Raw genomic sequence first — 27,335 nt, forward strand, 5'->3', positions numbered from 1 at the left:
CCAAAAGAAGTCCATTCAATTTGAAGGTTCTCAACACCTCACCTAATGAGCAGCCAGTATTATGTTAGCTTCCTCAGAAATCAAGTACTGCTGCTTATAAATCCTTTGTGCCCTTCTTTTTGTCTATATTTATTAGGGTAGACAAACTTTCTTTGGGTAATTCATTATTGTTACTTCTCTCTACAATGTACAAAGAAGCAAATTCGTTATTCAAAGATTTCTGAATCAGGACTCTAGGGCATGTCACTGTCACGTTGGTTTCTTATGCTGTGACTAAAAACAGTTTGTGTCAGTGCTTCCCATTAACCATCCTTAGTTTCGGATGCAAACTTGACTGTCACTTCTACTTAATTGCATCATTTCCTAACATATAATGATGTGAAAATTTTGTTTCGCTAAGTGTACTTGGTGTAAAAGCATTTTAACAAGACATAAAATGTTGATTTGTTTATTAATGAAATCTGGTATTTCACTTTTACACTGTTGCCTAAAAACCTTCAGAACAAACAGTCACAATTACCTATGTATTATTTCACTGTGTTCTTCTCCAGTCGTTATTTTATAGTAATAGTGGCTCATTCTTTTTATAATTTTAATTGGATCCAAAATAAATAAATATAAATTTAATCTGCTAAAGTAGAGCTGCACTCTCTTAAATATTTCACATCTGTAAATATGCTTTATTTCTAAAGCCTATGTAATACATTAATGGGTCCTAGTCTTTATTTTAGGGCTTTCCTCTACTTTCAGTCACTTCTATTGTGAATGGGAGTGTACAACACCACTTTCCAGCTGAGGTGCCTGTTATTGAAAAAGATGTTACTCTTGTTTCCACTGAAGAATTCTGAATGTCTAATTAGGAAAAGGAGCTGTTTATGGTTGTCTGAAGTGTCTGTTTTACATGCAGTCATGCAGAAGTAGAACAATGTTGTAGGCTCCGAGTGTAAATAGAAGCAATCATGATCCAAACTCTGGGATAAGTAATTAGAATAATAATTGGAAATAAAGAAGCTTTGTCAGTTTGCATTCCTTTTTCCAAGGCATCTCAGGGCAAGTGTAGAAACTTATGTATATACACACATATATATAAGTAAATACTCCAAAAATAAAAATAAAATCAGATTTATGAATAAGGTCTGACTACCAGTGTTTTGGTTTGTGAAGGATTTACTTTAGGTTGCCAGAAATTATATGCTTTAAAATAATTTGCTTTAAATCAATAAAGTTAAGGTTTATATTTAAATTCAGCTGCAATATACTACAGCATGTTTTCGTTCAGTAATACTGTAGGAGTACATTCAACTTATTAGTCACTGAATTTTGTGTTTGATTTAAAAAATCCACTAAATGCCAAGGACAGGTAAATTTACAGTCACTTATTATGAACAATTTGTTTTCTCTCGTGACAAGGGATGGATAGCAATTCACCCTTTCTTCAAATTAAATTGAATTGTGAACTGAAAATGTTAAATGTATTTTTGAAGGGGTGGTTTGGATACTGACAGTGAAACTCAAGGATCTACATGAGCGACTTAAGTAGAGTTTAACTTGTGCAAAAGACCTTGTATGGCCTGTCTGCTCTGAGATGGTTTTCACACTCTGGGCCAGGTCCTTGGGTCTGGCTGAGCTGAAATTTGCGCAGAACCCAAAAGGTATGTGGTAGGGCAAAGAAGGTTGTAGACAACCTGTGGGCTCCCCAATCCCCAGCATATGTCAGTGCAGCCTCCGAGCTGCTGTAGCTTGCACCAGTTTGGAATGGCCATCATTATTTTGAAAGTTGTAGATAGAAGAGCAAACTGCTTTTTCTGGTTCTTCATTCTTACTGTACTAAATCATGGTAGCCTCTCCCGAGCAAATTCATTGTTAGAGACTCTCAAGTGATCTGAGGCTATTAGATTTGTGGATGGCATCTAGTTTTTCTGGAGTTGGTGATTCTTGTTTGCAGGCTAATGATATAAATAACTGTACAAAGGACATCTTTTTTCCTATTCAAATGTGTCGGCATAAGTTGGTGTGAGTTTAGAATTCCACCTCTTCAACTTCAGTGTTGGTTGCTTTTTTCTTTTGTAGGGGAGGAGGATTTTTTTTAACCATTTTGGAATTTTGAGGTATGTTCATGTTTGTTTAAGCATGATAATACCTGAATGAAAACTTGATCCTTTTTTGGCAGCAACTTCTACAGTGTGTGGTGGCTGCCTCTGAATCAGCATCGAGGGCTGCCCTCTCCACTTCCCACTTCAGCGGAACTACTGATGATTATTTTTTATGAGAAGTTTTTTAAATGATTTCAAGAGGAAATGAAGAAGCAATGCTTGGGCTTTTTTCAGAAAAGTTTGAAAAACTGAGTTTAAGGTTAACAGAAATGGAGAGCAGGTACCAGCCTCTGAAAACAGCTCATAAGGTGCTTCTTCCTAGTATAGGATGGATGCTATTGAGAACAAAGAGGACAGAGGGCTGGGGCTTGCCATGAAATGGAGTTCCTTTTCCTGGCTCTTTGTCACAACCATTGCTGGTCCTTTGTGTGTGGGAATGAGGGCATCCTGCTTCTAGCAGGGATAGAGAAGAACCAAATTTGGAAGTGAAAATAGTAGCATTTTCAAGATAAGTGGCCCTGCCAAAGAGGCTACCCTGTCTTCGCCCTACTGTGACACTTTCATCTATTTGCTTGTAAATTGGACAAACATACTTTGGAAAATATTTGAATTCAATAATTCAAAATTAGACAAACACCTAGCATTTTTCCATGCCTGGCATTGAAAATGAAATGTTTATCTGAAAAATATAGCAAGCAAAGGGCCAGATCGTGTGTGTCTGTCTGCCTCCCTCTCACACACACACACACACACACACACACACGCACACACACACAGAGTAAGCAGTTACTCAAATGTAGTGCTGTCAGTAATTGCTCACCAACACGAGTAGCAGGTTCGCAGTCTGCATGTAAAGGAGCATTTAAGGCACCTAAGATCAGATTCTGACCATTTTATTCTCTCATCTTTACTCTTCAAGTAATCCTATTGATTTCAATATGATTTCTTGTAGAGAAAGGTACTAGTCCAGGTAAGTATCAGCATCTTGACTCCATGGATAAAGTGATAGACTCCTAGAACCATTTTACTGTATGAGCTGAGCTGTACAGGATGTTAATACAAGGTAACCAATCAGGCAGTAGAACACAAGATGGAAAAACAGACAACCAAAAAGGTCCAAAAATATGCAGATTCTGCTGTTTTTACTGGCAGCGGGACCCCAAAATTGATTAATTTCATGGATTACCTATTCCCCTTATTTTGCAAACTGACTGCTAAAAAAAAGAAATGTACAGCGAATGCACTTACAGGAGTACAGTATGGAGGAACCTATAATAATAATATAGTGGGGCATGTGGAAAAACCTACAATACCATTGTAGTGGAAGATATAATCCTGATCTCTCTCTCCAGCCTCCCAGGTCAGAATTGCAGCTTGAGAGAGCAGTTCCCTGTATTTAAGATAATAATTTTGAAAGAATTAAGGTTTTGCTCTGCCCAGATTTTGAGCCCAGACACAAATGTCTGACCAAATGCAATGGTTCTTCTGAAAACCTTTACAAAGGAAGGGGTGGATGTCTAAGCTGTTTTCCTATCCCAACTCAGAGAATGATTTTTTGGGATTATATATCAACAAACAAACCTTAAGCAAAACTATGGGAACAAAACCAAGATGTGGCCTGGGCCAGTAATAATACTGTAGCTAAGTAAGGATGATGTTGAAACTTGAATTTTCAGAACTGACTTAGCTGTTTATTTTTAATACTCTATTTGAGATTAATGATGATAATTCTCTTTTATTTCTGTTTATTCTTTCATTTTGTAGGTAAATCTTTTGTCATACCAGACATTTCTCAGTGTTGAAACTGATTTTCTCTGTTAGCTTAATTCCACATACTGAACATAATAGGCCAGATCCTGTTCCACACTAAGTGGAAACAGAATACAGAGTCCTGAATATCCTCTTCACTGATACATGGTGCAGACAGCTATTATGAAGTTTAGATGCAATTTATATTAATTTTGAGAGAGAAACTGAATTGTTAGGCTAATAATAAGAAGCAAGAGGTAAGGACAGTCATTCAATTTACATCTAAAAGAAACCATCATAAATATAGGTGACAGATATTTTGAAATCTATGAACAATTGTTATAGTGCTACTGATCCTGCATTGTATTAATATTTTGCCTAAATTGATTTGAGTCACTGAAGCAAGGGAAGCATGAGGGTTCAGGCGAACAAATCATGTTTGATATAGTAAATCTATTTTTAAAAAAGCAATAAAAGTCCAATGAAAGACAACTCATGCTTTAAGTAAGCCATTATTTCCCTTATGTGGAAAGTGTTCCCATTCATTTATTATACAAAAGTATGTTACTTCATAACACAAAATTATTTAAGGAAAGAAATTTCCTAGCTCTGAAGGTCCTACTGACCTATAGTATACCCCTTTTATATACAGGGTGTACATTTGTCTCAAGTTTCTGATCATAGGACCAGAAAATATATAGCTCCAAATGATACATCAGGTCCAGAACAGATTTGTTATTATTCTGATTGCTTGCTTTAATGCCCTGAGCACTTTACACATTATTAGTGAATTCTTGTCAATCAGCTCACTAGTTAGGATCTCTTTGGACACTTAAAAAGCCTTCAACAGAATGGAATGAGATTTTTTGGCTTAATGAACTGAGGCAATATTATGTTGACCTCAAGTTTTAGGCTTGCTACAATTCTAATCACAATGTCCTGTGGCTTTAATTCGTATTGCTGATGATATCCATCTTTCATTCCCGCATAACCATTGTGTCTTTGGAATAGCATTAAGATTGGGTACCCAGCATTTTTCTTTTGTTAGAGCCATTTAAGCTGGCAGCAAAAAGAAATACCAAATGTTGAAGACCTTAAAATATAAGCAAGATGCCACGTGCTAGGCCTTTTTTTCCAACAGTTGTAGGCTGACCTCTGATTTTGAGTATGCGCTTAATTGTGCCCACAAAAAAGGGCAGGCATGCACACACGTTTGTGCACACAAATCAAATAGTTTTGCACTAAAAGAGCTCCAGTTCCCTATCAACAGTCACACAGGAACAAGCGCATCAATGGTCAGTTTGAATTTTCAAACTTCAACACTATTCACCATTTTCACCAATGATCTGGAAGTATAAAATCAGTGCTGATATAATATGTGGATGACACAAAAATTACTGGAGTGATAAATAAGGATGGGAACAGGGCAGTCACAGTGACCTAGATCTCTTGATAAGGTGGGCGCGTTCAAATAAAAGGCATTTTAACACAGCCAAATGCTAAATTATACATCTAGGGACAAGGAATGGAGCCATACCAAGAGAATGGCGGCTGTAGCCTGGAGAACAGTGACTCTGAAAAGGATCTAGGGGTCATAAGGGTCACACAACTCAACATGAGCTCCCAATGCGATGCTGTGGCAAAAAGGGCTAATGTGATGCTTGGCTATATAAACAGGGGAGTAGAGACTAGGGGTAGAGATTGATTTTACCCCTGTGTATATTATACTGGGGAGACCGATACTGGAAGCCAGACAATTAGGTACCAATTTTTAACAGCGAGAATAATTTAACAATTGGAACAAACTACCAACGGAAGTGGCAGATGCTTCAGCTCTTGATGCCTTTAAATCAAGGCTGGATGCCTTTCAGGAAATTATGATTTAACCAAACTCAAGCTATGCTTTAGTCAAACCCAAGTTATTGGGCTCAATATAGGGTTAACTGATAGACATGTAATGGCTTGTGATATACAGGAGGTCAGACTAGATCAAATAATGGTTCCTCCTAACCTAAAATTCTATGAATCTAGGGGAAATGGACGTTTTTTACTTTTTGGTTCTATTAGTGAGATCCCATATGAGATCTGTTGAATGATTTCTATCAGATAGGATGCTCCAAGAACCTGTTCAGAGACTGATATGTGTTTAGATATCTCCTTCATTCTTACCTGGGGGGTCTTGAGTAGCTAAGTCACTTCTTGGGTTGGGCTTGAGGCCTGCCTCATGCAGTTTATTGCTACGAATGACTATTGGATTGGGATGCACATTTGGGAACACTGGTACCTAGCCATTGGCTTATGGACAATACAGTCTGACTCAAGAGGTCAGGAGCAACAGCCCTGTAAATTGATTTTAGTCTGTACATTAGGGCTCATTCTTGCAGATCCTTTGTTTTTCCTGTGTATAATATATTTTCTGTTCTTAACTCTCATGTTCAACTGTGTCACTGGAAAATTTACATCTGAATGATGCGTGGTTTGAGTCACTTTGAACTTTTTTTTTATCCCTCTAAAAGGTTACTTGGGCTCTGTTACTGCTTATTTCAGCATAGAATAGTTTGGTGTTTAGTTTTGGGGTTTTTGTTTTGTTTTGATTGTTCATGAATGATGAATATTCTCCTATACATACTGTGCCTTACCACTGTGTGTCTTCCTTTTGCAATATTGTTCTTTTTGTAAAATGAGCATGTTTTCATCCATGTTTTATGGCTGTCTCATCACTGGAAACTCCAAACGGAAACATAAAAAACCACAGAAATAAATAAGATAATGCTTTTGGGCTATAAAGTTGTGAGTTCAAATCCTACTTTGGAACTTAAGGTTGGGTGTAGATCCACACTACTGTGGATGAGTGTGCCTCCTTGTTATATGTGCCATCATTCAAGTGAGATGCTAAATGAAGGTATCTTTTGCCTGACTATGGCAGTTCTTGGTTCCAAGTGAAAGATCTCCGAGTTCTTTTCAAAGAGAGAAATCCTTTATTTCACAACAAGCCCCAGTAGCCGGGTTTGGTGAAGCAGGCATGGAGCACGGGGAAAAGGATTTCTCTCCCTAGGCCATGGAGCTGTAGCCGTGCAGCCGTGGCCCACCCACTTAGCATGTAGGCCCACCCCAGCACTAGCTCTGCCCAGACCCGCTGTGTGCGCACGCCCCCGGCCCAACCGGAGGGGGAGGGACAGCAGCGCACAGCAGTGGAGCACCTGACAAGTGTGCCATGCATGTGCATGCCGCAGCAGGAGGAGGGCAGCCGGTTGGCTGACTCTAGTCGCCCAGCAGCAGCGATCATCAAAAAATGTAGGCCTTTTGCTTCAGGAAGTGGGGCCCGGCATGCAGTGGTGTGACAGGGACAGGTGCTGGGAGCCGTGCACGCTGCAGAGTGGCATCTCCTCCTGGAGCTGGGTGCGCGCACGCAGGGCCCCTGGAGAGCCCTGTTCAGAGCATCCCTCGCCCCTCCCCCACAAGGCCAGCTGGCCTGGAGCGGGTGGGCAGAGGCTAGCCCCTCGATCCCTCCTGCCCCCCTCCCTCTCTGCCCCCCATCATTGCCCACCGACCTGAAGTCAGGGTCAAAGGTCCCACGTTAGCTGTGCCGCTGCCGCAGTAGCCTTGTTGCTTCTGCTCCTCCCACTAAGAGGGCTCGATGCTCAGCTGGTTCATACAGCGGGAGATGCATGGTCTTGACCCTGTTCCTATCCAGACGTGCTTCACCCAGGCTGCTATCCCCAGCTGTAAAGGAATGAGCCAGAAGCCTCCTGCAAAACCAGGTTCCATAACACACAGGAGCATGCTTCCTTCCCTTCTGGCATGGTCTCCCCAAATCTTGCTCTCCGCTTCCCCTTGCACAGAAAACCCACATTTGTTCTGCTCCAGCTGGGGCTCTAGGTAGCTGCAGAAGATGGGACAGAGTTTGTCACAGAGATTAGGAGATATAATCCTGGGATTTAATAAAATAAAAGGTTATAATCTCCAAACCTGTAGTACGCTTTTGGAGAGTGTATTTATTTACATAGCAACTAAGCTACCAATGCGTAATTTCTTCATCCTTTGAAAGTGCTTTGAGATATCTTTTAGCATAAAAGACGCTACTGCATATAAAACCAAATATTTCAAGTCGAGGTGATTCAGAATTTTGCAACAAGAAGGCATGTGAAATCATGCAGAATAAAACCTACTGTCCTTATAGAAAAACATCTACAACTGTTTGTAGCAAACAACTCATTTGCTGATCAGCTAAAGCCAGTCACAGACATGAGACAGACAATACTAGGATCTCACCCACTGATTCTGTATAGGAGCTGAGAAGGAAAGGTGATGCTCTTGTTCTTGGTGCCTGGTTCTAAGCAGCTTTGCCATCTCAAGAGATTGAGGTTTTTCTTTGAGTGCTTGCTCATGTCCATTCCATGCTAAGTGTGTGCGTGCCACGTGCACTGTTGCCAGAGATTTTTCCCTTAGTGGTATCCGATGGACTGGGTCTAGCACCCTCTGGAGCGGCACATATATGTACCGGTATAAGGGGTGTCACTGGCCCTGGACCCTCTCGGTTCCTTCTTACCACCGTGACAGTTGCTGGAAGGACTCTTTCTTGCTCTGGCAATGTTTCTTCCCAGTGGTTTCAGACTCTTTCTTTATTAATAGTTTTTGCAAGTAGTGGTAGTGTATATAGTCTGTGTATATAGTTCCTATCGTTGAGAGACTTTTCGCCTCAGGGGCCAGGCATGCCCCAGTTCCCAGGCTTCAAGCCTTGTGCCTCTTGTGGCAAACCTATGCCTGTGTGTGACCCACACTCCAGTTGCTTAAAGTGCTTGGGGCAAACTCATGTAAAGGACAAGTGCAAAATCTGTAGGACACTTCAGACCCCGCACTAAGAAAGACCGGGACATCAGCCTATCCTCATGGAAGCTGCCATCAGACCTGCCCCTCCGATTCTGTGCTGAGTACTTCGATGTCAGTGTGAAGCACTCCCACAGCACCAAGCTCTTCCTGGCACTGTTCTCCATCCCTGGTGCCAAGGACAAAGCACAAAAAACAGCACACTGAGAGAGGGTGCTAGCCAGTGCAAAAGAGAGACAAGCGGGGAGGGGGAGTGAGACCCGCACCAGGTTGCCGCTCTACCCCTGGACCTGTGTCATCACTGTCAATTCCACCAAGGGCATTGAGTTCAGTGCAGGACCCTCCACTGACACCAGGCAGCCACCGTGGTACCAGTGGGCTGATGGTGCTGTCAACCACAGAGGTTTTACAGGTGACGAGGGATCTTCTCTCTCTTCTGGTCACTCCAACCCCACCGGGGCACCTACCAACTCTGGCATCTGGAAGCAGGAGGGAACAGGGTGCATCAGGCACCTTCCCAGCACCACACAGGGAAAAGCCCTACCTGATCCCAGCATCCCACTCCCTGGCACACCACTGGTTCCCAGAACCCAGGCACTATATGGAAGTGGAAGCAGATACCGCTCCACCGTGGTTGCTGACAGAGAAATCCTCTTCGGAGCCTAAAGGGTAACCCTATGTACCACCAAAAGCCCACCATTGGTACCCAGCCTATGCACCACCAAGCTTCACTGCTGGTCACCCGGTGGGCACCTGGCCAGCAGGTTGCTGGCCAATATGTGGCCCTACTGGAACCGCTGGGGGTTTCCCCCCATACTGTGGCCTTCCTCCCACCGCTTCTACTTGATTGTCTCTGAGAGACAGGCTACTGCTCCTTCCTGCTCAGCACTGGATCCAGACTCTAGTACCGAAGGAGATGCCTCCAATGGACATAGTAGAGGAAGAGGAAGGAGCCCCTCCTCCATACAAGCCTCCTCGGCCTCCCCAGATGAGGCTGTTGCGGGTCACAGCAGCCTAGTTCTCCAGGACGATTTCAGGGCCCATTAGGATCTTCTGAAGCAGGTTGCTTCAAACCTAGGCTTGGAGATCAAGGAGCTCAGAGAGATATTGCACAGCCTTATTGATATCCTGGCTGCAGCAGCTCCATCCAAAGTGGCCCTGCCTGTCAATGAGGTGGTGATGGGACCAGTCAAGGCCAAACAAAAAGATGCTAAGAAACTGGACCTTTTCGGAAGAAAGGTTTCTTCCTGAATAAGTTCAAGACAGGAGTTTGCAACCCATAAGAACATGGCCAGAACCTCTCTCCAAGTGTTTCTGGATGCTTCCAACTCAGCAGCCTGGCCAGTGGCCTCCACAGTCACCATAAGGTGCTGTTCCTGGCTCCAGCCCTTCAGCTTTCCCTACGAGGTTCAACAGTCAATCCAGGATCTCCCATTTGAAGGCTCCTCCCTTTTCTTGGAGCAGATGGACACAAGACTTCATGGACTGAAGGACTCAAGGGCCACAGCCACCCTATGATCCTTAGGCCTGTATGCTCCGTCTGCTGCCAGAAAACATTTCAGGCCCCAGCAGCCTCCTTGGTTCTAAGGATCTCCAAGGCAGGAGCCCTACAAAAAAAAGGCAGAGGTTATAAGTAGTGCCAGCCACTCGTGTCCACCTCAGCCTCCCAGTTGGGGCTGCAGAGATACTCTGGCAGGCCCAAGCAGGCCTTTTGAAGGTGCACCTGAGGGCACTGTACCAGTCACTGTTTTGGATTCTCCCCCCCTCCCCCTTCATTTTTGGACAGTCTGTCACTCTTCAGCCAGGCTTGGACATCCTTAACATCGGACCAAAGGGTCCTGAGTACAGTGACAATTGGATATACCCGTCAGTTTTTATTCATCCCTCTCTCCCACCTCCCACCCCTGTCCCTCTTCAGGGACCCTTCTCACGAGCAACTCCATGTCCAGGAGGTGCAATCCCTCCTACTTTTGGGGGCTGTGAAGGAAGTGCCTCAAGACTTGAGCAACACATCTCGAAGAACAACCGTTACGAAATATTAGTAACCATTTTTTTTCTTAGGCACATGCTGGGTGCACTGACATCCAGGCATGCTGTATATTTATAAGCCACTGTGATAGATACTTTCTAGATTACAATGATAGCTTTCAGGGTTCCTTCCCCACTCTGAACTCTAGGGTACAGATGTGGGGACCCGCATGAAAGACCCCCTAAGCTTATTCTTACCATCTTAGGTTAAAAACTTTCCCAAGGTACAAACTTTGCCTTGGACTTGAACAGTATGCTGCCACCACCAAGCATTTTAACCAAAGAACAGGGAAAGAGCCCACTTGAAGTCGTCTTTCCCCAAAATATCCCCCCAAGCCCTTTCCTGGCTGTAGGCAAATCGATAAGAATCCTCACCAATTTCGTACAGGTGAACACAGACCCAAACCCTTGGATCTTAAGAACAATGAAAAATCAATCAGGTTCTTAAAAGAAGAATTTTAATTAAAGAAAAGGTAAAAGAATCACCTCTGTAAAATCAGGGTGGAAAATACTTTACAGGGTATTCAGATTCAAAACACAGAGGATCCCTCTCTGGGCGAAACCTTAAAGTTACAGAAAACAGGAATAAACCTCCCTCTTAACACAGGGAAAATTCACATAAAACAAAAGATAAACTAATCCGCCTTGCCTGGCTTACCTATACTGGTTGCCATATTGGAGACTTGGATTAGGATGGGTTGGAGAAGATGGATTTCTGCCTCTTTCAGGGCCCATTAGCATCTTCTGAAACAGGTTGCTTCAAACCTAGGCTTGGAGATCAAGGACCTCAGAGAGATATCGCACAGCCTTATTGATATCCTGGCTGCAGCAGCTCCATCCAAAGTAGCTCTGCTCGTCAATGAGATGGTGATGGGACCAGTCAAGGCTAAACAAAAAGATGCTAAGAAACTGGACCATTTCTTTTCCAAAATTTCTGGGAGTGAGGCGACTTCTTATTCAGTGTGCCCATTAGGAAATACTGTGCCTGTGGCCACTCCTGAATGACCAACCCTAAGTATCAGAGGGGTAGCTGTGTTAGTCTGGATCTGTAAAAGTGGCAAAGAGTACTGTGGCACCTTATAGACTAACAGACATATTGGAGCATAAGCTTTGGTGGGTGAATACCCACTTCTTCAGATGCATGTAGTGGAAATTTCCAGAAGCAGGTATAAATATGCAAGCAAGAATCAGGCTAGGGATAACAAGGTTAGTTCAATCAGGGAGGATGAGGAGTGGTTAACTTAACCTGTTTTGGGATTGGGAAAAGGGAATCTTGTAACAGAAAGCGTTAAACAGATTAAAATCTGACAGACGCTTTGTTTCTTTGTTTCAAAATCTTTTATTTTTACAACTAAGAGTATTCAGCAAATTGGCCTTACTCAGTGTCATTACTTTGTATCCTGCCCAGGTTGATAAAAGCCTACAGTTGTTCCCATGTGGTGAACATTTAGTGGCAAGCCTGAGAAGAGATTGCAGTTTCAATCCAATTCCTCATCAACTAAATTGCCAATTGAATTGGCTTATTTGTTGGCAGACTTACCAGACGCAGGGTCTGATCCTGTGTAGGTGCTGGGTGTTTTTAAACACTCAAATGCAAAGTAAAAAAATGAACAGGATAGGGAGTGCATGGGAATCTCACTTTCATGAGAGTGCAGCTACCAAGCTACTTTTGCCTACTAGCAGGAATAAGGCTGAAAAGGAGAGTGTTTGGCTAAACTCCTCATTTGCATAATGAGGATCACAGATTAGTCTGACTCTTCTTCAGTCGCCGGCGGCAATTTGGCAGCTGCACCATCATTCCACCTCCCCGTTCGGCGGGCAGGATTCCGCCTCCCCATTCGGTGGCAAGTTGGGGTTTTTTTGCTGCTTGGGGTGGCCAAAAACGCTGCAGCCGGCCCTGCCCTCACCTCACGCTTTATTTACCCTTTGCTTGACAGCATTTAGTAGACACACAAACTTATTTCTACTCAATGTGAAGGACCAGGCCGAGTGCTTAACCTTACTTGTGCCTGTTGCGGTTTTCCCAGGATCATAACTATACTGGGAAATCTGTAAGGGAGTTCAGTATACATTGCCAGCTGTCCAGTTTTATGGACTCAGGATCATCCTAGTTGTCCAGATTTTTTGTATCTCAGCAATAACATGTGTATGCAGTAGGCAAGAAAACCTTGCAAACTGAAAGCCCAACAGTGAAATGGGTCTGGAGGCAGAGCTGTCTTTAGACTGCTAGAGGTAGCCACTCCAAAGCAAGAATGAGGCATGGCAGAGTTGGAGGGAAGTTATCACATGCTGCACCTTTTCTATGAGTAAATTGAGGATTTCAGTGTCTAGAGCTGCCACCAGGACCTTCCATAAGTACTAAAGCTTTGTAAGAAAAATGCCCTTTCTATCTTTGATTTTTGCTGCTTTTTCTTGGTAATGACTGGTTTTCCTGTGCTTAATAGTTTTGTAAAGAGTAAAGAAAAAATATTGCCTAGCATTTTCACAATTTTTTCCCACAAGTCCAATAGAATTTTGTGACTTTCTTATATCCAAACTTTCCTGTCCCTCAAAAATCATCAACTTTGGACTATTTCTTAGAACATGCACATATTATTTCTCTCTGGTGTTAATCTTCCTTTGTCCTCCATGCTGATCACAGTGCCAAACCTGAATAGCTGGGCTGCAGCATCATAGTGCCACAGGGACGCATGGGGAGGCTGAGGAGTTAGGACTGGAGCTACTGTGCAGTCTTCACATCAGAGCTGATGCTACAGTAACTCCTGCCACTCCTATTCCCCAATCTATAGTGGCTAATAAATCTGTTTAGCATTTTATCCACTCAACCAACCACACACATAAGTATTCTTGTGTTTTGTTTTTAGAATTGTTAGTTCAAAAACATTTCCAAATGTTTGGGAAATAAGATAACTTTAAATCCATATATATGACGAGCTTTAATAAAACGATGACCACAAATAAAACACACAAGGGAGCTCCTAATTGCTAGCAGCAACAAAGGCATCATTTTCTGCCATTCTCTAACTCTTTTATTTGCTGAAACTTTAATTTTCAGAGAAGTGGATTAGACACACAATTTCTGTTAACAATGGTAAGAGTTGCACAACAAATAGCCAGACATGGAGACCTGGAAATCATTATCAACTGTTAAGACAGAAAGAAAAGGAGCACTTGTGGCACCTTAGGGACTAACCAATTTATTTGACCACAAGCTTTCATGAGCTACAGATCACTTCGCTGTAGCTCACGAAAGCTTATGCTCAAATAAATTGGTTAGTCTCTAAGGTGCCACAAGTACTCCTTTTCTTTTTGCGAATACAGATTAACATGGCTGCTACTCTGAAACCTGTTAAGACAGAGTAGGTCTTACTGTATATGTTTGTAACAGCAGCATACGTGGTTGTGAGAGTGAGTGGCAGGCAGCCTTGGTACAAATGTCCTGTATACAAGAAATGTTTTCCTTTGGATGTTGATTTTTTAATTAAAAAACAAAAACGAAAAAATAGATTCTTACTAGTTAATGTGTTTGAACTCATGGATTGTTAAGAGTTCTGTGGATTGTTAGATTTTTCTTTCTAAGACAGCCCAGTCTTTATTAGCTACTGCTCTTTCCTTCTTTTACTGGAAAATAGATCTCTTACTGCATTGGAATGATTGATATGCATTTGCTGTATTGCTAATGGTTGAAACTTTGCTGGAGAAGACTAACAAGCTTTGTCAGTTCATTACTGCTTCTTTTGTTTCCTTTTTTGTGATGAATAGCCATTGTTGATACCCAGTCAGAAGCCTTTCGGTTGCAACTGAAAGACAGGAATGGAGTTAATGGTAAGGGAATATAAAAAAATTAATACATTTTCAGGTTTTTTTGTGGTTTTAATAAAATAACCAATATAAAATAGCTTAAGTTATCAGTTCCCATATGGCAGAGCTGGAACCAAATAGGTCTTTTTGCTTTCTACAGCATTTGGGGTCACATTTTCTACTGTAAAAAGAAAAGGAGTACTTGTGGCACCTTAGAGACTAACCAATTTATTTGAGCATAAGCTTTCATGAGCTACAGCTCACTTTATCCAATGCATTCAGTGGGAAAATACAGTGGGGAGATTTATATACACAGAGAACATGAAACAATGGGTGTTACCATACACACTGTAACGAGAGTGATCAGGTAAGGGATAGCTCAGTGATTTGAGCATTGGCTTGCTAAACCCAGGGTTATGAGTTCAATTGCTGAGGGGGCCATTTAGGGTTCTGGGGTAGCAATTGGAGATTGGCCCTGCCTTGAGCAGGGGGTTGGACTAGATGACCTCCTGAGGTCCCTTCCAACCCTGAGATTCTATGATAAGATGAGCTATTACCAGCAGGAGAGCGGGGGTGGGGGTGGGGAATCCTTTTGTAGTGATAATCAAGGTGGGCCATTTCCAGCAGTTGACAAGAATGTCTGAGGAACAGCAAGGGTGGGGGGCAATAAACATGGGGAAATAGTTTTACTTTGTGTAATGACCCATCCACTCCCAGTCTTTAAACAAGCCTAAGTTAATTGTATCCAGTTTGCAAATTAATTCCAATTCAGCAGTCTCTCGTTGGAGTCTGTTTTTGAACATTTCTACTGTGTATGGGCAAAATATTTAGGGCTCACGATGCCCTAACTGCAGTGGAACCATACCAAGAAATGGCGTTATCATAAGTGGCAAGAAGCTTTTCGGGAGTGATCATAGAATAATGATAATATGACCTGGGAGTTTGCAAACTGCATGGAGTCTTGGCCTAAACCCCTACCTATATAGTGTTCATATGCATGGTATTTAACGTGGGGAAAGGGAGCGAGCAAACCCTAGCTGCATAAGTGGCTCATGCCCTGCCTCTAGGTTTAGGGCTAGTCTACACACACACTTTTGCACCAAAATAACTAAATAGTTTTTTGTTTGCAAGTCTGGTTTATCTGGAGAGAGGGGCAGCCAGGCCAAATGTGAGTGGTGTTGTAACCCCGTGCATCAGGTCACAATGCTACTCACTGAAATTTGGCCCCTCTGTCTATACTGATGAGAATGTATCTTTAAAATAATGAGGATGCACAGTCTTACATAGCATACAAATATGAGGACAGAAATTGGCTAGAACTAGAGTACGTTGATAGGCAATGAGAAGCCTTCTCTTTTACTACTGATCTCAAAGTTTCATTTTCTGATTAGATACATGCACACAATAGGATAATTATGCTCAGTGTGGGAATTAAACTGTGGTCTTTCTTCAAGTTTTAAATTGAGGATTTCTCTTTTATGGGAAATATGATTCGACAAATATAGAAATATTCTTATTGATGGTCATTCCAGTGGCTCACTTTATTTTTAATTTGAAATAATGGAATACCATGATATGCATATTGACATTGTTTTATATTATAATTTGTGTTTACGGGATGGTCTTCTCTGGCTGTATAATCAATCCTGTGTGTAGAATCTGCCTGGTGGTTTGGAGAGTTTATAGGCTTTTTAGCTTCAGGAGTTTGGGTTACTGTGTATGGCTGAGGCAAATTCCACAGTGGAAGAAAGGTGTCTCCTCTTATCCACTTAAACTTTTTTCCTAAGTATGGCTTGACATTAGATTTCATTTATGCCTGAAAGACATTAATACTGTTTTACTTTAAAATATGTGTGATTATAAGAGTATTTAGTTTTCTGTCCCCTTTTGATGAGAGAGGGAGAGTTTATAAAGTTAGTGGTTAATTTATCTGAATGTGTGGTTTACATGAGATAACATATGCCCTACGTGTTAGATTCCTAGAACTAAGTCGGAGTGGGCATAAGGTTTTACCATCTTATGCCATGTAAATCACAGCAATATTTGCTGTTGCATTGTTTATATGTATTGGTTCTGAGTAATTTTACCTTATTGTGGCTGGATAAAGACATTTGCAGCCCAGTCCTGAAAACCCTTTCTCACATCCTTACACACATGAGTAGTCCCCTTGGAATCATGTGTGTGAGGACTGCTTGTATGATTAAAGACTTGGCCCCTGTGTTTGTTATAAAACTTTCAGTCCAGCTGTTATTTGAAAAAGCCTTTTTACAGTATGAATTTTTTGCCATGTACAATGCTTGTGATCAAACAAACCAGCAGATATCCTGAGTACAGTGTAAATGACTGACAGACTGTTCTGTAACTAGCAACATTTTGAAAGAAGCTTTTTTTGACAGCTATAATTAATGAGTTTTAATAATAAATGTAAAGTAGGAATGATAAAATAGCAGTTGACAGACCTTGCAGCCTAAAAGGCAGCTGTTCAGGATAGTTGTTGGACATACATCTACATTTTTGACTGTAACTGTAAATGGAAGAAAAGCAGGTCTACAGTTGTGGAGTTCAGCTAATCAGAATCAAGCAGTGTCTAATCTGTACTGCTAAACTGCCAGTTGGAGAGGTTCCTGCATTTAAGGGATCAACATTCCCAAGGAAATCTGGTACCTGCTTGTTGATGTGTCTGGATAAGCACCTTACAAACCATAAAGCACAGTATGAGCATTCAACTTCAGAAATGTATATACAGCTTTTTCTTTTTCTGTTTGGAAGTTAGAATAGGAGAGCCTTCACTGAAACTAATGTAAGTGCTTGATCTTGCCCTCCTTATTATTACTCTTACCGTTTTTAATTTATATTGCAGTAGCAGCCAAAAATAGATGTTAATGTTTGCAGAACAAATTCAAATGCATGCAGTCAATTTCCATTGAAATCAACATACTGAAGTAAATAAGAGTTGCATCTAAGGGTGCAGCTGGCCATTAGAGAATATTGTTCCATCAGAAAACTGGCATTTTAATAGGTAAAAAGTACAGATGAATAAATCTGTCTGCTCCCTTACTAAATAAATGAAAAAGTTGGCGTTGATTTCCTTGAGACGTAGTCTTATTTTTTGAGATACTTCAGAAATAATTGAAATGGTGTACAAAATAACATCTGATGAAGTGGGTTCTAGCCCACGAAAGCTTATGCCCAAATAAATTTGTTAGTCTGTAAGGTGCCACAAAGACTCCTCGTTGTTTTTGCTGATACAGACTAACATGGCTACCATTCTGAAAAATAACTATGTTACAATAGGCTAAAACACTTACATGTTTCTAAAGCTTTCCTGCAATTTTATCATTAAAGTATGAAATTGATATAGTTCAGTTTAGTCATTTAAGTGAGGAACAGGCAGCTTGCTATTTAATTTTCTTTTTAACCCTGCTCTTGCAGGGTATTTCAACATCCCTTAAAGGTGAATTGCAAACCAAAGGAAACCCAATGTGCTTGTCTTTTTACTACTCCTTTATGATGAATAAAGACAGGCTATTTGTTTAATTATATTTGTTTATTTTCAAATAAAATGTAAAAAATACAATCAATCAACAAGAATACAATATTCCAAGAAGCAGGGGGGAAACTGGAGCTTTCTGCTGACATTGGAAGAATCAGTTCTTGACTTACCTTTTTCTTGAAGGACACGGGCTCTCTTTGGAGGATCTGGAATGTGTCGTTACACCTGGAGTTTGAAACCTGTGCTACTGTTCTCCCAACCTCAGGCTCGACATCTCCTCTCCACTCCACCACTCCATGGGGTCTAAGAGAACTGCATCTCGGGTTTCAACCTCCAGCTTTGGTGTTGCATTCCAGGTCCTCCAAAGATTGCCAGAGTCCTCCAGGAAAAAGAAAGTACTTAGGACTTGATGTGTCTAATGTTAAAAACAGGGAGGAAACCCTCTCTTAAAATAACAAACTTTGCAGCTGTCTTTTTACATTGCAGTGAAGAAGTAAAGGACAGTAACAAAACATAAATGTGTCAGTTTGCAATTCAACTCTCTCACTCCCAAACACTGAGATTTGGGATTACTGGGCACTACATTCTAGTAGAGACTGTGTTAGAGTTTAACAGCAGGAGCAACAGACCCAGGTTAAAAATTCAATGACCAGAAACAAATGTGCTTTCTATTTCATTTTCCCAGATGAAATCCTGGATAGACTTTATTGGCTTTAAACCTTTTCATTCAATGAAAAACTCTAACCAGAGTTTCTTCTGAATCACAGTCACTTTAAATGGGACATACACAGTGCTATAAATTAGCATTGAACATAGGTTTTCTTTGTTTAAAACACTTGAAAATTGCTTAACAATTAACTACTAAAGGGGTTTCAAAAATACCTGAAATTCACTCGGAAGAGTGACGCACAACTACTGAGGAAAAGAAAGAAAATGTACCCCCCAAAAGTGACCTATTTAAAAGTGTGGAAAATAGTAAAAATACTTAATAGGTAGATAGCGGTTTTCATACGTAGATCTCAAAGTGGTGGTACAAAGGAGGTAAGTAGTATTTTGCCTGTTTGATTTAGAGATGGTGAAAACTGAGGTGAAGTGACTTGTCCAAAGTCATACAGCAGGCCAATGTCAAAGCCAAGGTCTCCAGTGCCCTTTTCACTGAGCCTCAATGACAAGCAGTCAGTTGTGGGTAGAATAGCTAGATCTTAAGCATCTCCATAATACTTTGATGTACGTTTTTCAAACTTTAGATCTTGGTGCTGAGGAATATGGCATTGTACATACTCAAGTGAAGGCAGGGAGCCAACATAGTGCTGTTATAATGATAAGTGAATATTCTTGTATCTCAGAAATATAAAGAAAATATGTGAGCCAACATGCTTGTCCCTGTACAGGAGATCTGATCTCACTACCACACTCCCTGAGCTGTCTACGGCTGGGAGCATGCTCATTCCAAGGAGAGAGGCCACTCAGTGTCTTCCGAATGAAGCTTGTAAAGGCACTGACTGGCTTTGGTGGGAGCCATGTGCAACCATCAGCCCAAGAGGATGTCTTTAACAGTGGTGGCAATAAGAAAAAAGTAAAACAGAGGGTGGGATCTGGTGGATTTCCAACTCCAAAATACCTCTGTGTGTCTGTGTATTGTGGGAATGTGGGCTCCTAAATAGCTTGTCCAAATCCCATATGACCTGAGGATGGGCTCTGTGTAACTCAAATGCTTGTCCCTCTCACCAGCAGAAGCTGGTCCAATAAAAGATATTACCTCACTCACCTTGTATCTGTAATATCCTGGCGCTGTCAGGGCTACAACAAAACCATACAATATTCATAGTGACAATTCAGCATGTAGAATGACCATATATTGTGGATACGTAAGCTCGTTATGAAAACCAGGCTCCATGTGTTTCTTTAGTCTCATTTATGCTAACAAACTATGCTAAGAATATGCCATCAACATTAGAAAAATGAAACAAATTTGGAGTTTGAAATTGCTACTGAAGTTACTGTACTTGTCAGTCATTATGATCTGACAGTTAATGTCTCCAATCACCTTTCTTATCTCTTGACACACCTCTATTTTCTCCCTGCTCTGTCATGGATGTGCACCTTTTTGGAAACCATGGATCTGTGTGGATATTTTACCAGTGTAGAGGGAAAAAATGGGAGGGCAAGAGAGAATTAAAGTCTTTAGTAGTTGGGCTACCTTCCAGCAGTTTTCTTTAAACCAAACTGTGGCCTTTTTCTGTCCCTTTGAAATAGACCTGGCTTGGGCTGAACCCACACTTCCTAGCATCTGGGAAGAGCAAAAAGACTATGTACCACCATAAAAAATGAACTTTTTTTTAAAGCATACAGCCATGATAATGAAAACAAAATAAAAGCAGAAGTTGCCAGCTGCACAAACAGCACTCGCCCAGCAGCAGTGGTCAATGATTAGGAGTACCCAGCTCCTCATCACATTAGTGAGAATTTGTAATTATAATAGCACATCGTGTTTATCCTTTGTAACAAAATCAGTTCAGTCTGCTATCCTGATTTATGCAGGGGGAAAGAGGTTCTGAGCCTGGCTTTGCTGAGTGCCTCCATCTCCCATTGATATCAGTGGTGGGACAAGGAGGACCATTATCTTGAAGGATCAAGTCCTGGAAGGGCAAAGGAGTCTTCCTTTTGAGATGCTCAGCACCCTCTGCTCTGAAACGTCAGTGGGGGCTGAGGGGGATCTGCATGTTACAGGGTGTGCTCAGCCCATTGCAGGATTGAGCTGTTAATATCTCTGGTAGTATTCATAGGAACTGTACTGTAGGAAGCATTGCTTTATTTCATTTTTTTAAAATAGGAGTGTACACATCTGTCTTTATACCCAGCAGTTTTTCTGGCCCACAACAAGTCCTCTGTGAGTTTCCCCAACTGAGCTCAGTGGGATCTCTGTCAGCTGCAAGATTTATGTCATCTTTTTCAGTCCTGAGAACTGTTCTTTAAGCTTTTCACATCTGGATTTAATTGGAAAGACATTAAAAGACATTAAGTGTGCTGGAAAAGCATATTTAGGGAAGATCCTTATAGACACTTCCATTAAAGGAGCTGATGGTTATAGGTTAAAACAGGATGAGGACAAGTCGTCAACAATTAGCAAGGACAAAATTACATTACTAACTGCTTTAAATGAGAAGTCCTGCTTGCAATACTGGGGGCAGTTTCTGATCTCACTTACACCAAGTTAAATCAGGAGTAAAATACCGCTCAAGTCAGTACAGTTACATCCATGTAAAAATGGTGTGAGAGGGATCATAATCAAGCACTTTTGTCTTGAATATAGAACTGTAAAATCTTTTAATTATATGGAATAATATATATATATGTAGAATTTTCACCTATTTATGTGTTTAATATTTTTGTCTATTTATATCCTCATGGTAAAATGATATTTAAAGTAAGATGCTGATTGTTTATAGATGCCATCAGCCTCACCCCTCTCAGCACACCCAGGCTGGGAAATATATTTGACAGAATTGCATATATTCTTCTGTGGCTTGTTCAATACAAGTGAGTTGTGAGCTTGGATCAAGGAAAGAACACATTTAGATGTGGATTTCTTTAGAGACTAATGCAAGAATCTTCAGCAATAAACTATCTATATTTTTCAAGTATATTGTTCTGTTTCACCAATATAATCTGAGATTGGAAACCAGTGGGCCGCCATTTGCAGTTAATACTGTCATGTGCTGCTGTTTACAAACTGAAGTTTCTGGTTGTGTGCAGACTGAAAGGCAGTTAAAATCTAAGGGCACTTACTTGGCATGAGAAGATGAATAGAAATTCTTTCTTTGTAAAAAAATTTTATTAAAAACAAGGAATCCGATATTTAGGGGATTGTTTCAGATGCTTTAGTACTGAGAACAAAGTGAAAAGTCCTTTGAAATAATATCCTGCCAATCTTTAAAAAAAAAAAACCTCTGTATTTTCCACTTTAAACTACTCTGTAGAACATTTCAGCAAAACAAATAGATTTGTTTAAAGATTTTTTCCCCTCTTAAAATGGAAATAGAATTATTTTTCTAGTTCCTGAAAAATGTTTACAGGTTTAAAATTCATGAGAAAATAAAGATTAGGTGGGTGGTATTGTCAGGAGTTAGACACACATTTGACTTAAAAAATTGGAATACAGTGGAGAGAGTGCTTTTATTTTCTACCATCATATATTCTCTACCTTTCAAAAATTTCCCTTATTCCTCAAACAATTAAAGCTATATTCTTTTAAGTTTCCCCCTAAGTTAAATTTATTTTATCTTAGACTTATCTCACAGTTCTGCAACTGCCTGTTGTTCGGCCATGAGCCAGTCATTTACTTTGTCTCTCTTCATCTCAGTATCCCCATCTTTAAAAACAGGGATAATAATGTTACTCTGTACGTTGATTTCAGCAGCTTGATCTCAGTGGATCAGAGGATGCATGCATTATGTAAGTGCAAAGTATTGTAACCCACTGGTGAATGTGTTACAATCCTACTTATTTCAGAGTAGCAGCCGTGTTAGTCTGTATTCGCAAAAAGAAAAGGAGTACTAGTGGCACCTTAGAGACTAACCAATTTATTTGAGCATTATTTGAGCATGCTCAAATAAATTGGTTAGTCTCTAAGGTGCCACTAGTACTCCTTTTCTTTTTGCGAATCCTACTTATGTGACCGCCTCCATCTTGCCCAACATGGTATTATGATTATGGGGTGTGTACTGAGATCATTTGGTGGTTTGACCTTCATTGTGCCCTAAAATTTTGGTGTGGTTACACTTTGTGAGTTTATCTTTAATGCAAGTTTTTGGCCATTCTTTATGTTGGCAATTGCTAAGGAAGAAAAGTTTAAATTACAGAGTCAATGCAAATCTCTTGTTTTATTAAAACTCATTTTGAGGCAGTTATTTAATTAAAACATGTATTAGAGTCTACAATTTTAAACAGACAAATCTTTGACTGTAGATCTGAGCACAGTAAAAAACCAAACTATTCCACTTTTCTTTCTAAATGCTATGGGCTGCCAACTGCTGTTCTTACAACCCCATATGTGTTAGGACAGTATTACTGTTCGTGTAGAGAACCCAGTCCTGCTTCTGTTTCATTCAATGAAAGCAGGATTGAGCTGAAATTCTCTCTTGTTGGCTAAACTTTGGGTGTGTTTATCTGCTACCAGCCATTTAGTAAAAGCTGTTTGAAAAGTAAGAGCATTGATATGGGAGTCTGAGCCATAGCAGACAGCATTGTTGATGAAGAGAAAATGTTTAAATGTGCACCAGATCCTCAGCAGATGACTTCAAAGGCTTCCACCTTTGGACCTGAATGTACATTTTAAAAGTAAGGAGTAGAGCTGTGTGAATAGCAGATTTTTGGGTTTGCTGGCAATTCCTCCCCTCCCCTCCCCGCCCCCCCACAAATCAGTTTGGCTTAAACCAAAAATTATTTTTTCTGAAATTTTCAGCAAATTGAAAAGTTAAAAGAAGTTCCCTTCATTTCATTATTTAACATTTTCTCATGTACAAATTTAAGGAAATTTCAAAACAGTCCTTCTGAATCAAAATGTTTCATATTGAAAATGTCAAAACAACATACTTCAGTTTTTTCAGGGTTGTTTTTTTTTTTTTTTTTTTAGGTTTTGTTTGACCAAACAATTCAGGGAAATGTAACTGAATCTGCATTTTTTTCACCAAAAAAGATTTGGCTGAAAGAGTTTGCCCAGTTTTAATCAGGAGACCAAATTCTCCTCAGTTAAACCAGCTCTCAGTATTAATAGGGTTAACTTCAGTGAAGGTGCAACCATATAACACAGAAGAATTTGATGCGTAATTGACATAGGAATGCCCATAAAAAAATAATTTAATTAAATTAGATCTAGTGTACTGAGAACACAGCTGAAAAGGATAATTTCTAATCATTACAGAAGTTAGCATTGGAAAAGATATATTGGGTCATGTTGCCCATCCTGTGCGCCAGTGCAGGATTCTGCTGGAGTATATTTTCCAGCTTTGTCCAGTCTAGTTTGGAGGGCCTGGTTTCTTAAAGTACCTATAATTTTTAGACCTGCAACTTTGCATCCACACTCAAGTTCTGGCCCAAATTATAGCATTTATACATCTGATTGCATTAGCAAATCCAGTAGTTAGATATCTAAATACTTTTATTTTGTGCCTCTAATTAATTGCAGCTATACTTGATTTTAGATGCAATGTTAGAGATGGAGTTGATTTACAAATTTGCACTATGTGTCTTCAAAGATGTGAATGTTTCTTTGGGTTGAATAGTCATTGTTTATATCAGCATGATCAGAGCAATAAGTCTAAAAAAAGCAAGTTAGAATACAGAATGGCTCTCCAAATGGGTTATGATCTACTTATTGTTTGCAGAAGGTTTCCATTGGGTCATGGTTCAATAAAATTCTACTGTAACATACAATGTAAATTTGAGTTCAGAAATAATATTTTTACTATATGTTCACAGAATGTCCAAGCTGTGATGTGCCTTTAATCCCTCTGCTCTCCCTCTTTAAATGGTGGTAACTGAATGAAAAATATGGTTTAAATCTTGGATTCAGAAATAAAAATTATTTTAATAAGACTATCAGAATTACCAGGAAGCTAAACCTAGAAGGTACAAGTTAAAGGACAAATATTTTCAGAAAAGAATTCTAATTAAGTCCTTTTTAACTTTTGACTATGGAAGCTAAACCCCTACAGCCAAATTGACCATTGGGGCAAGCCGCTACAACCCCATTGTGTATGGCATTCTTGATGTTGGAAGTCTTTGCTTGGTGCACGGCAGGGAGTATAAGCTTGTTGGTCTTGTTGCCATAGTTATCAAATTTACTGACAGGTACCAACAGTCTCCAGCACAAATGTGAGTAGATGCTACATGTGGATACAAGTAAGAGTAGTCCTTCACAGCAAGTATTACAAGAGCTCATGGGATAACCTTTTCAAAAGCACTTAAATAACTTTGGAGTTGAAAGATATGTCTACTCTTTGAGCTTAGGGTGTGATTCCCAGCTCGAGGAGACATAGCCTCACTAGCTCTAATTGAGCTGGCATGCTAAAAATAGAGCGTAGCTGCAGTCAGACTGTCTCAAACTAGCTCATACTGGCAGCAGCTAGCCCCTTCTGCTGCTCACACCACCGCAGCTACACATTACCTTTTTAGCACTTTATTTTGGGTGTGTTTCCTCAAGCTGAATATCAGATATGTCTCCTCAGCTCGAAGTGTAGACATGCCTTAAATCCCTTTGACAGTCACCACTTAGGCATTTTAAAATATTTTGCCCATGTTCCTTGCATACCTGCTAACTTAATCTCAAAAACATAGTCAAAAAAGCGGGAGGGAGTCCTGAGGAAACATGGACATAAGCACACTCCTGGCTGTGAAAATGAGGTTCTTAGCAGTGTATTCTCTCCTACTCCCACCTATAAACAAGAACGAGGCCTAAACTTGGTGATAATGCCTCAGCACTAGAGTCAGTGCCAGACTGAGTTCTTCTAGGCTCTATCTTGGCTCTCTTTTGTCTTTATTAATTATTATGGTGAGCTTGAGCTTCTTCTACACTCAGCACTGGGCATTTGCCCCATGCAGGATCAAGCCCCACAATAGCATTGTGCTCACTTATGTTAGCAGTGAATGTAGCTGTACATGTTAAATTCTCAAACATTCTTCACCCAAAAGCATACATTTGAAAATGTGCATACCCAATATGTTACCAATAAACCATGATTCAATGTCATTTGTTTAAGCCCAACATGTACAGAAACGGTTTTGGTTCAAGCGATACTGCGATAGAACTGCCTTATCACAGACTGATCACACAACTGCATCTGCATCTCAAGCCTTAAAAGATAACGCGTCAGCATATTCTGCTGCTGGAGCTACTGCACAGTCACAGGAATGAGATCAAGGGCCATACCCTGGCTGTTCATGTGCTAAGATAAGGCAAAAATCAAAGTGCCAAAAGTCTGAATTACTGATGTGAAAAATCAATGAACACAACCCACTGCATTATTGCCGTGAACTGTTAAGGGCCCCAACCCACCCCCCAACAACCCTGTGGATCACAATCTTGTATTCCATCCAGTTCCTGGGATACTAAGAGCTGGACATAGGGATATTCCGAATATGAATATGTTTGTACAATAAAAAGACAGTGGGTGAAAGAAGGCATGCATGCCTGATGTTGCTAGAAGCCTGATTGTGCCTAATACATTAGAAAAGGTGTTCAAGGACAGTTAATCCTTACTTAGTGATTATCCCCATAAACCTGGCAAGGTCAGTGTCTACATGGATTGCCTGGCATGCAAATACTGGTTGCGTCTGTTAAAGTCGGTTAGGACAGCTTTAACTACCACAGCCAACTTTTTCAGAAGGGTTCTAAGTTCTATATTCATGAATCATCATCCTTTGTTTGAACAGAGGATTCCCGCTTCTTTCCCCCTCCCCTCTTTGGCAGGTGCAACCATTACCCTTAACCCTAGTGCATACCAGGTGAATGTTCCTTTGTGCAGAGATTAATTTGTTTTGGAAAATACTATTTCCATGTAAATTACATGAGTTAATCAGATTATGCTATGCATGAAATACATTGGGTACACGCTATTTGCAAAAAGGGCTAGAAGTCATTTAATTAAGGCTTACATTGTGTAGTGTGAAAAGCCTTTCTGAAATTTAATGTTTAAACAGATGTTAACATTGGTTAATCAACTGGAGAGCATGGGGTATTGTGGGGAAGGGGGCAAAGACTCCTAGCAGAACGTATTGCTTGTGATACAGGAAATTCAGTTACAATAGCAACTGTGGGGGAAAGGGATTTATTCTCAATACCCCTCACTTGATTTCTGTTTAGTTTATATTGCCATCTTGATAAATCAAGGCAGATTCAATAGCCACTTTAAGGAGTAAATTCTCAGCCATCTGTCCATGCACAATTTTGCATAAGCAAATACATGCAGCTGTCTTCCTGTTCATCTGCAATTTTGGGTGTAAAAAAGTCAAGGCCAGGTAGAAGCCTGGCTGAAAATTTGCTCCCAAAAAGAGTAAGAAAGCCTTAGACCTTCAACAAGAGGGAGAGTGTGTGTGTGTGTAAAATTATTGCTAAAACAGTTTGGTATTCTTGGAACACTAAGCCCTCAAACTCACAACAGGCCTGGCACTGATTACCTAACAGCCTTTAAATTTGAAATTCAATCCATATATTAAAAAGGTATGAAGCCACACTCATTGCTGGTGGAGACACCTTTGACTTCAGTAGGATTGCATTGATTGATTGCATTGATAACTATGCCAGTAGTTAGCCAACACTGGAGAAAAGACCTCCATACTTTTTG

At 40.5% G+C, this 27,335-nt stretch overlaps 1 protein-coding gene across 9 annotated transcripts in view; it reads left to right on the top strand.

The window, feature by feature from the left end:
- The window catches only part of STAU2 (staufen double-stranded RNA binding protein 2), a 225,177-nt gene that overhangs the window by 180,140 nt on the left and 17,702 nt on the right, over nt 1–27,335 (top strand). The window contains exon 15 of one of the 9 annotated variants that reach the window (XM_084621501.1): nt 14,460–14,522. The exons of the other annotated variants lie outside the window; for them this stretch is intronic. Coding sequence (XP_084477627.1) covers nt 14,460–14,501 — 42 coding nt within the window. The 3' untranslated portion in view covers nt 14,502–14,522. The remainder of the gene's footprint in view (nt 1–14,459; nt 14,523–27,335) is intronic. 9 annotated transcript variants of the gene reach the window in all.

The sequence above is a fragment of the Lepidochelys olivacea genome, assembly GCF_965140295.1.
Source record: "Lepidochelys olivacea isolate rLepOli2 genome assembly, chromosome: 2".
Classification (NCBI taxonomy): Eukaryota; Metazoa; Chordata; order Testudines; family Cheloniidae; genus Lepidochelys; species Lepidochelys olivacea.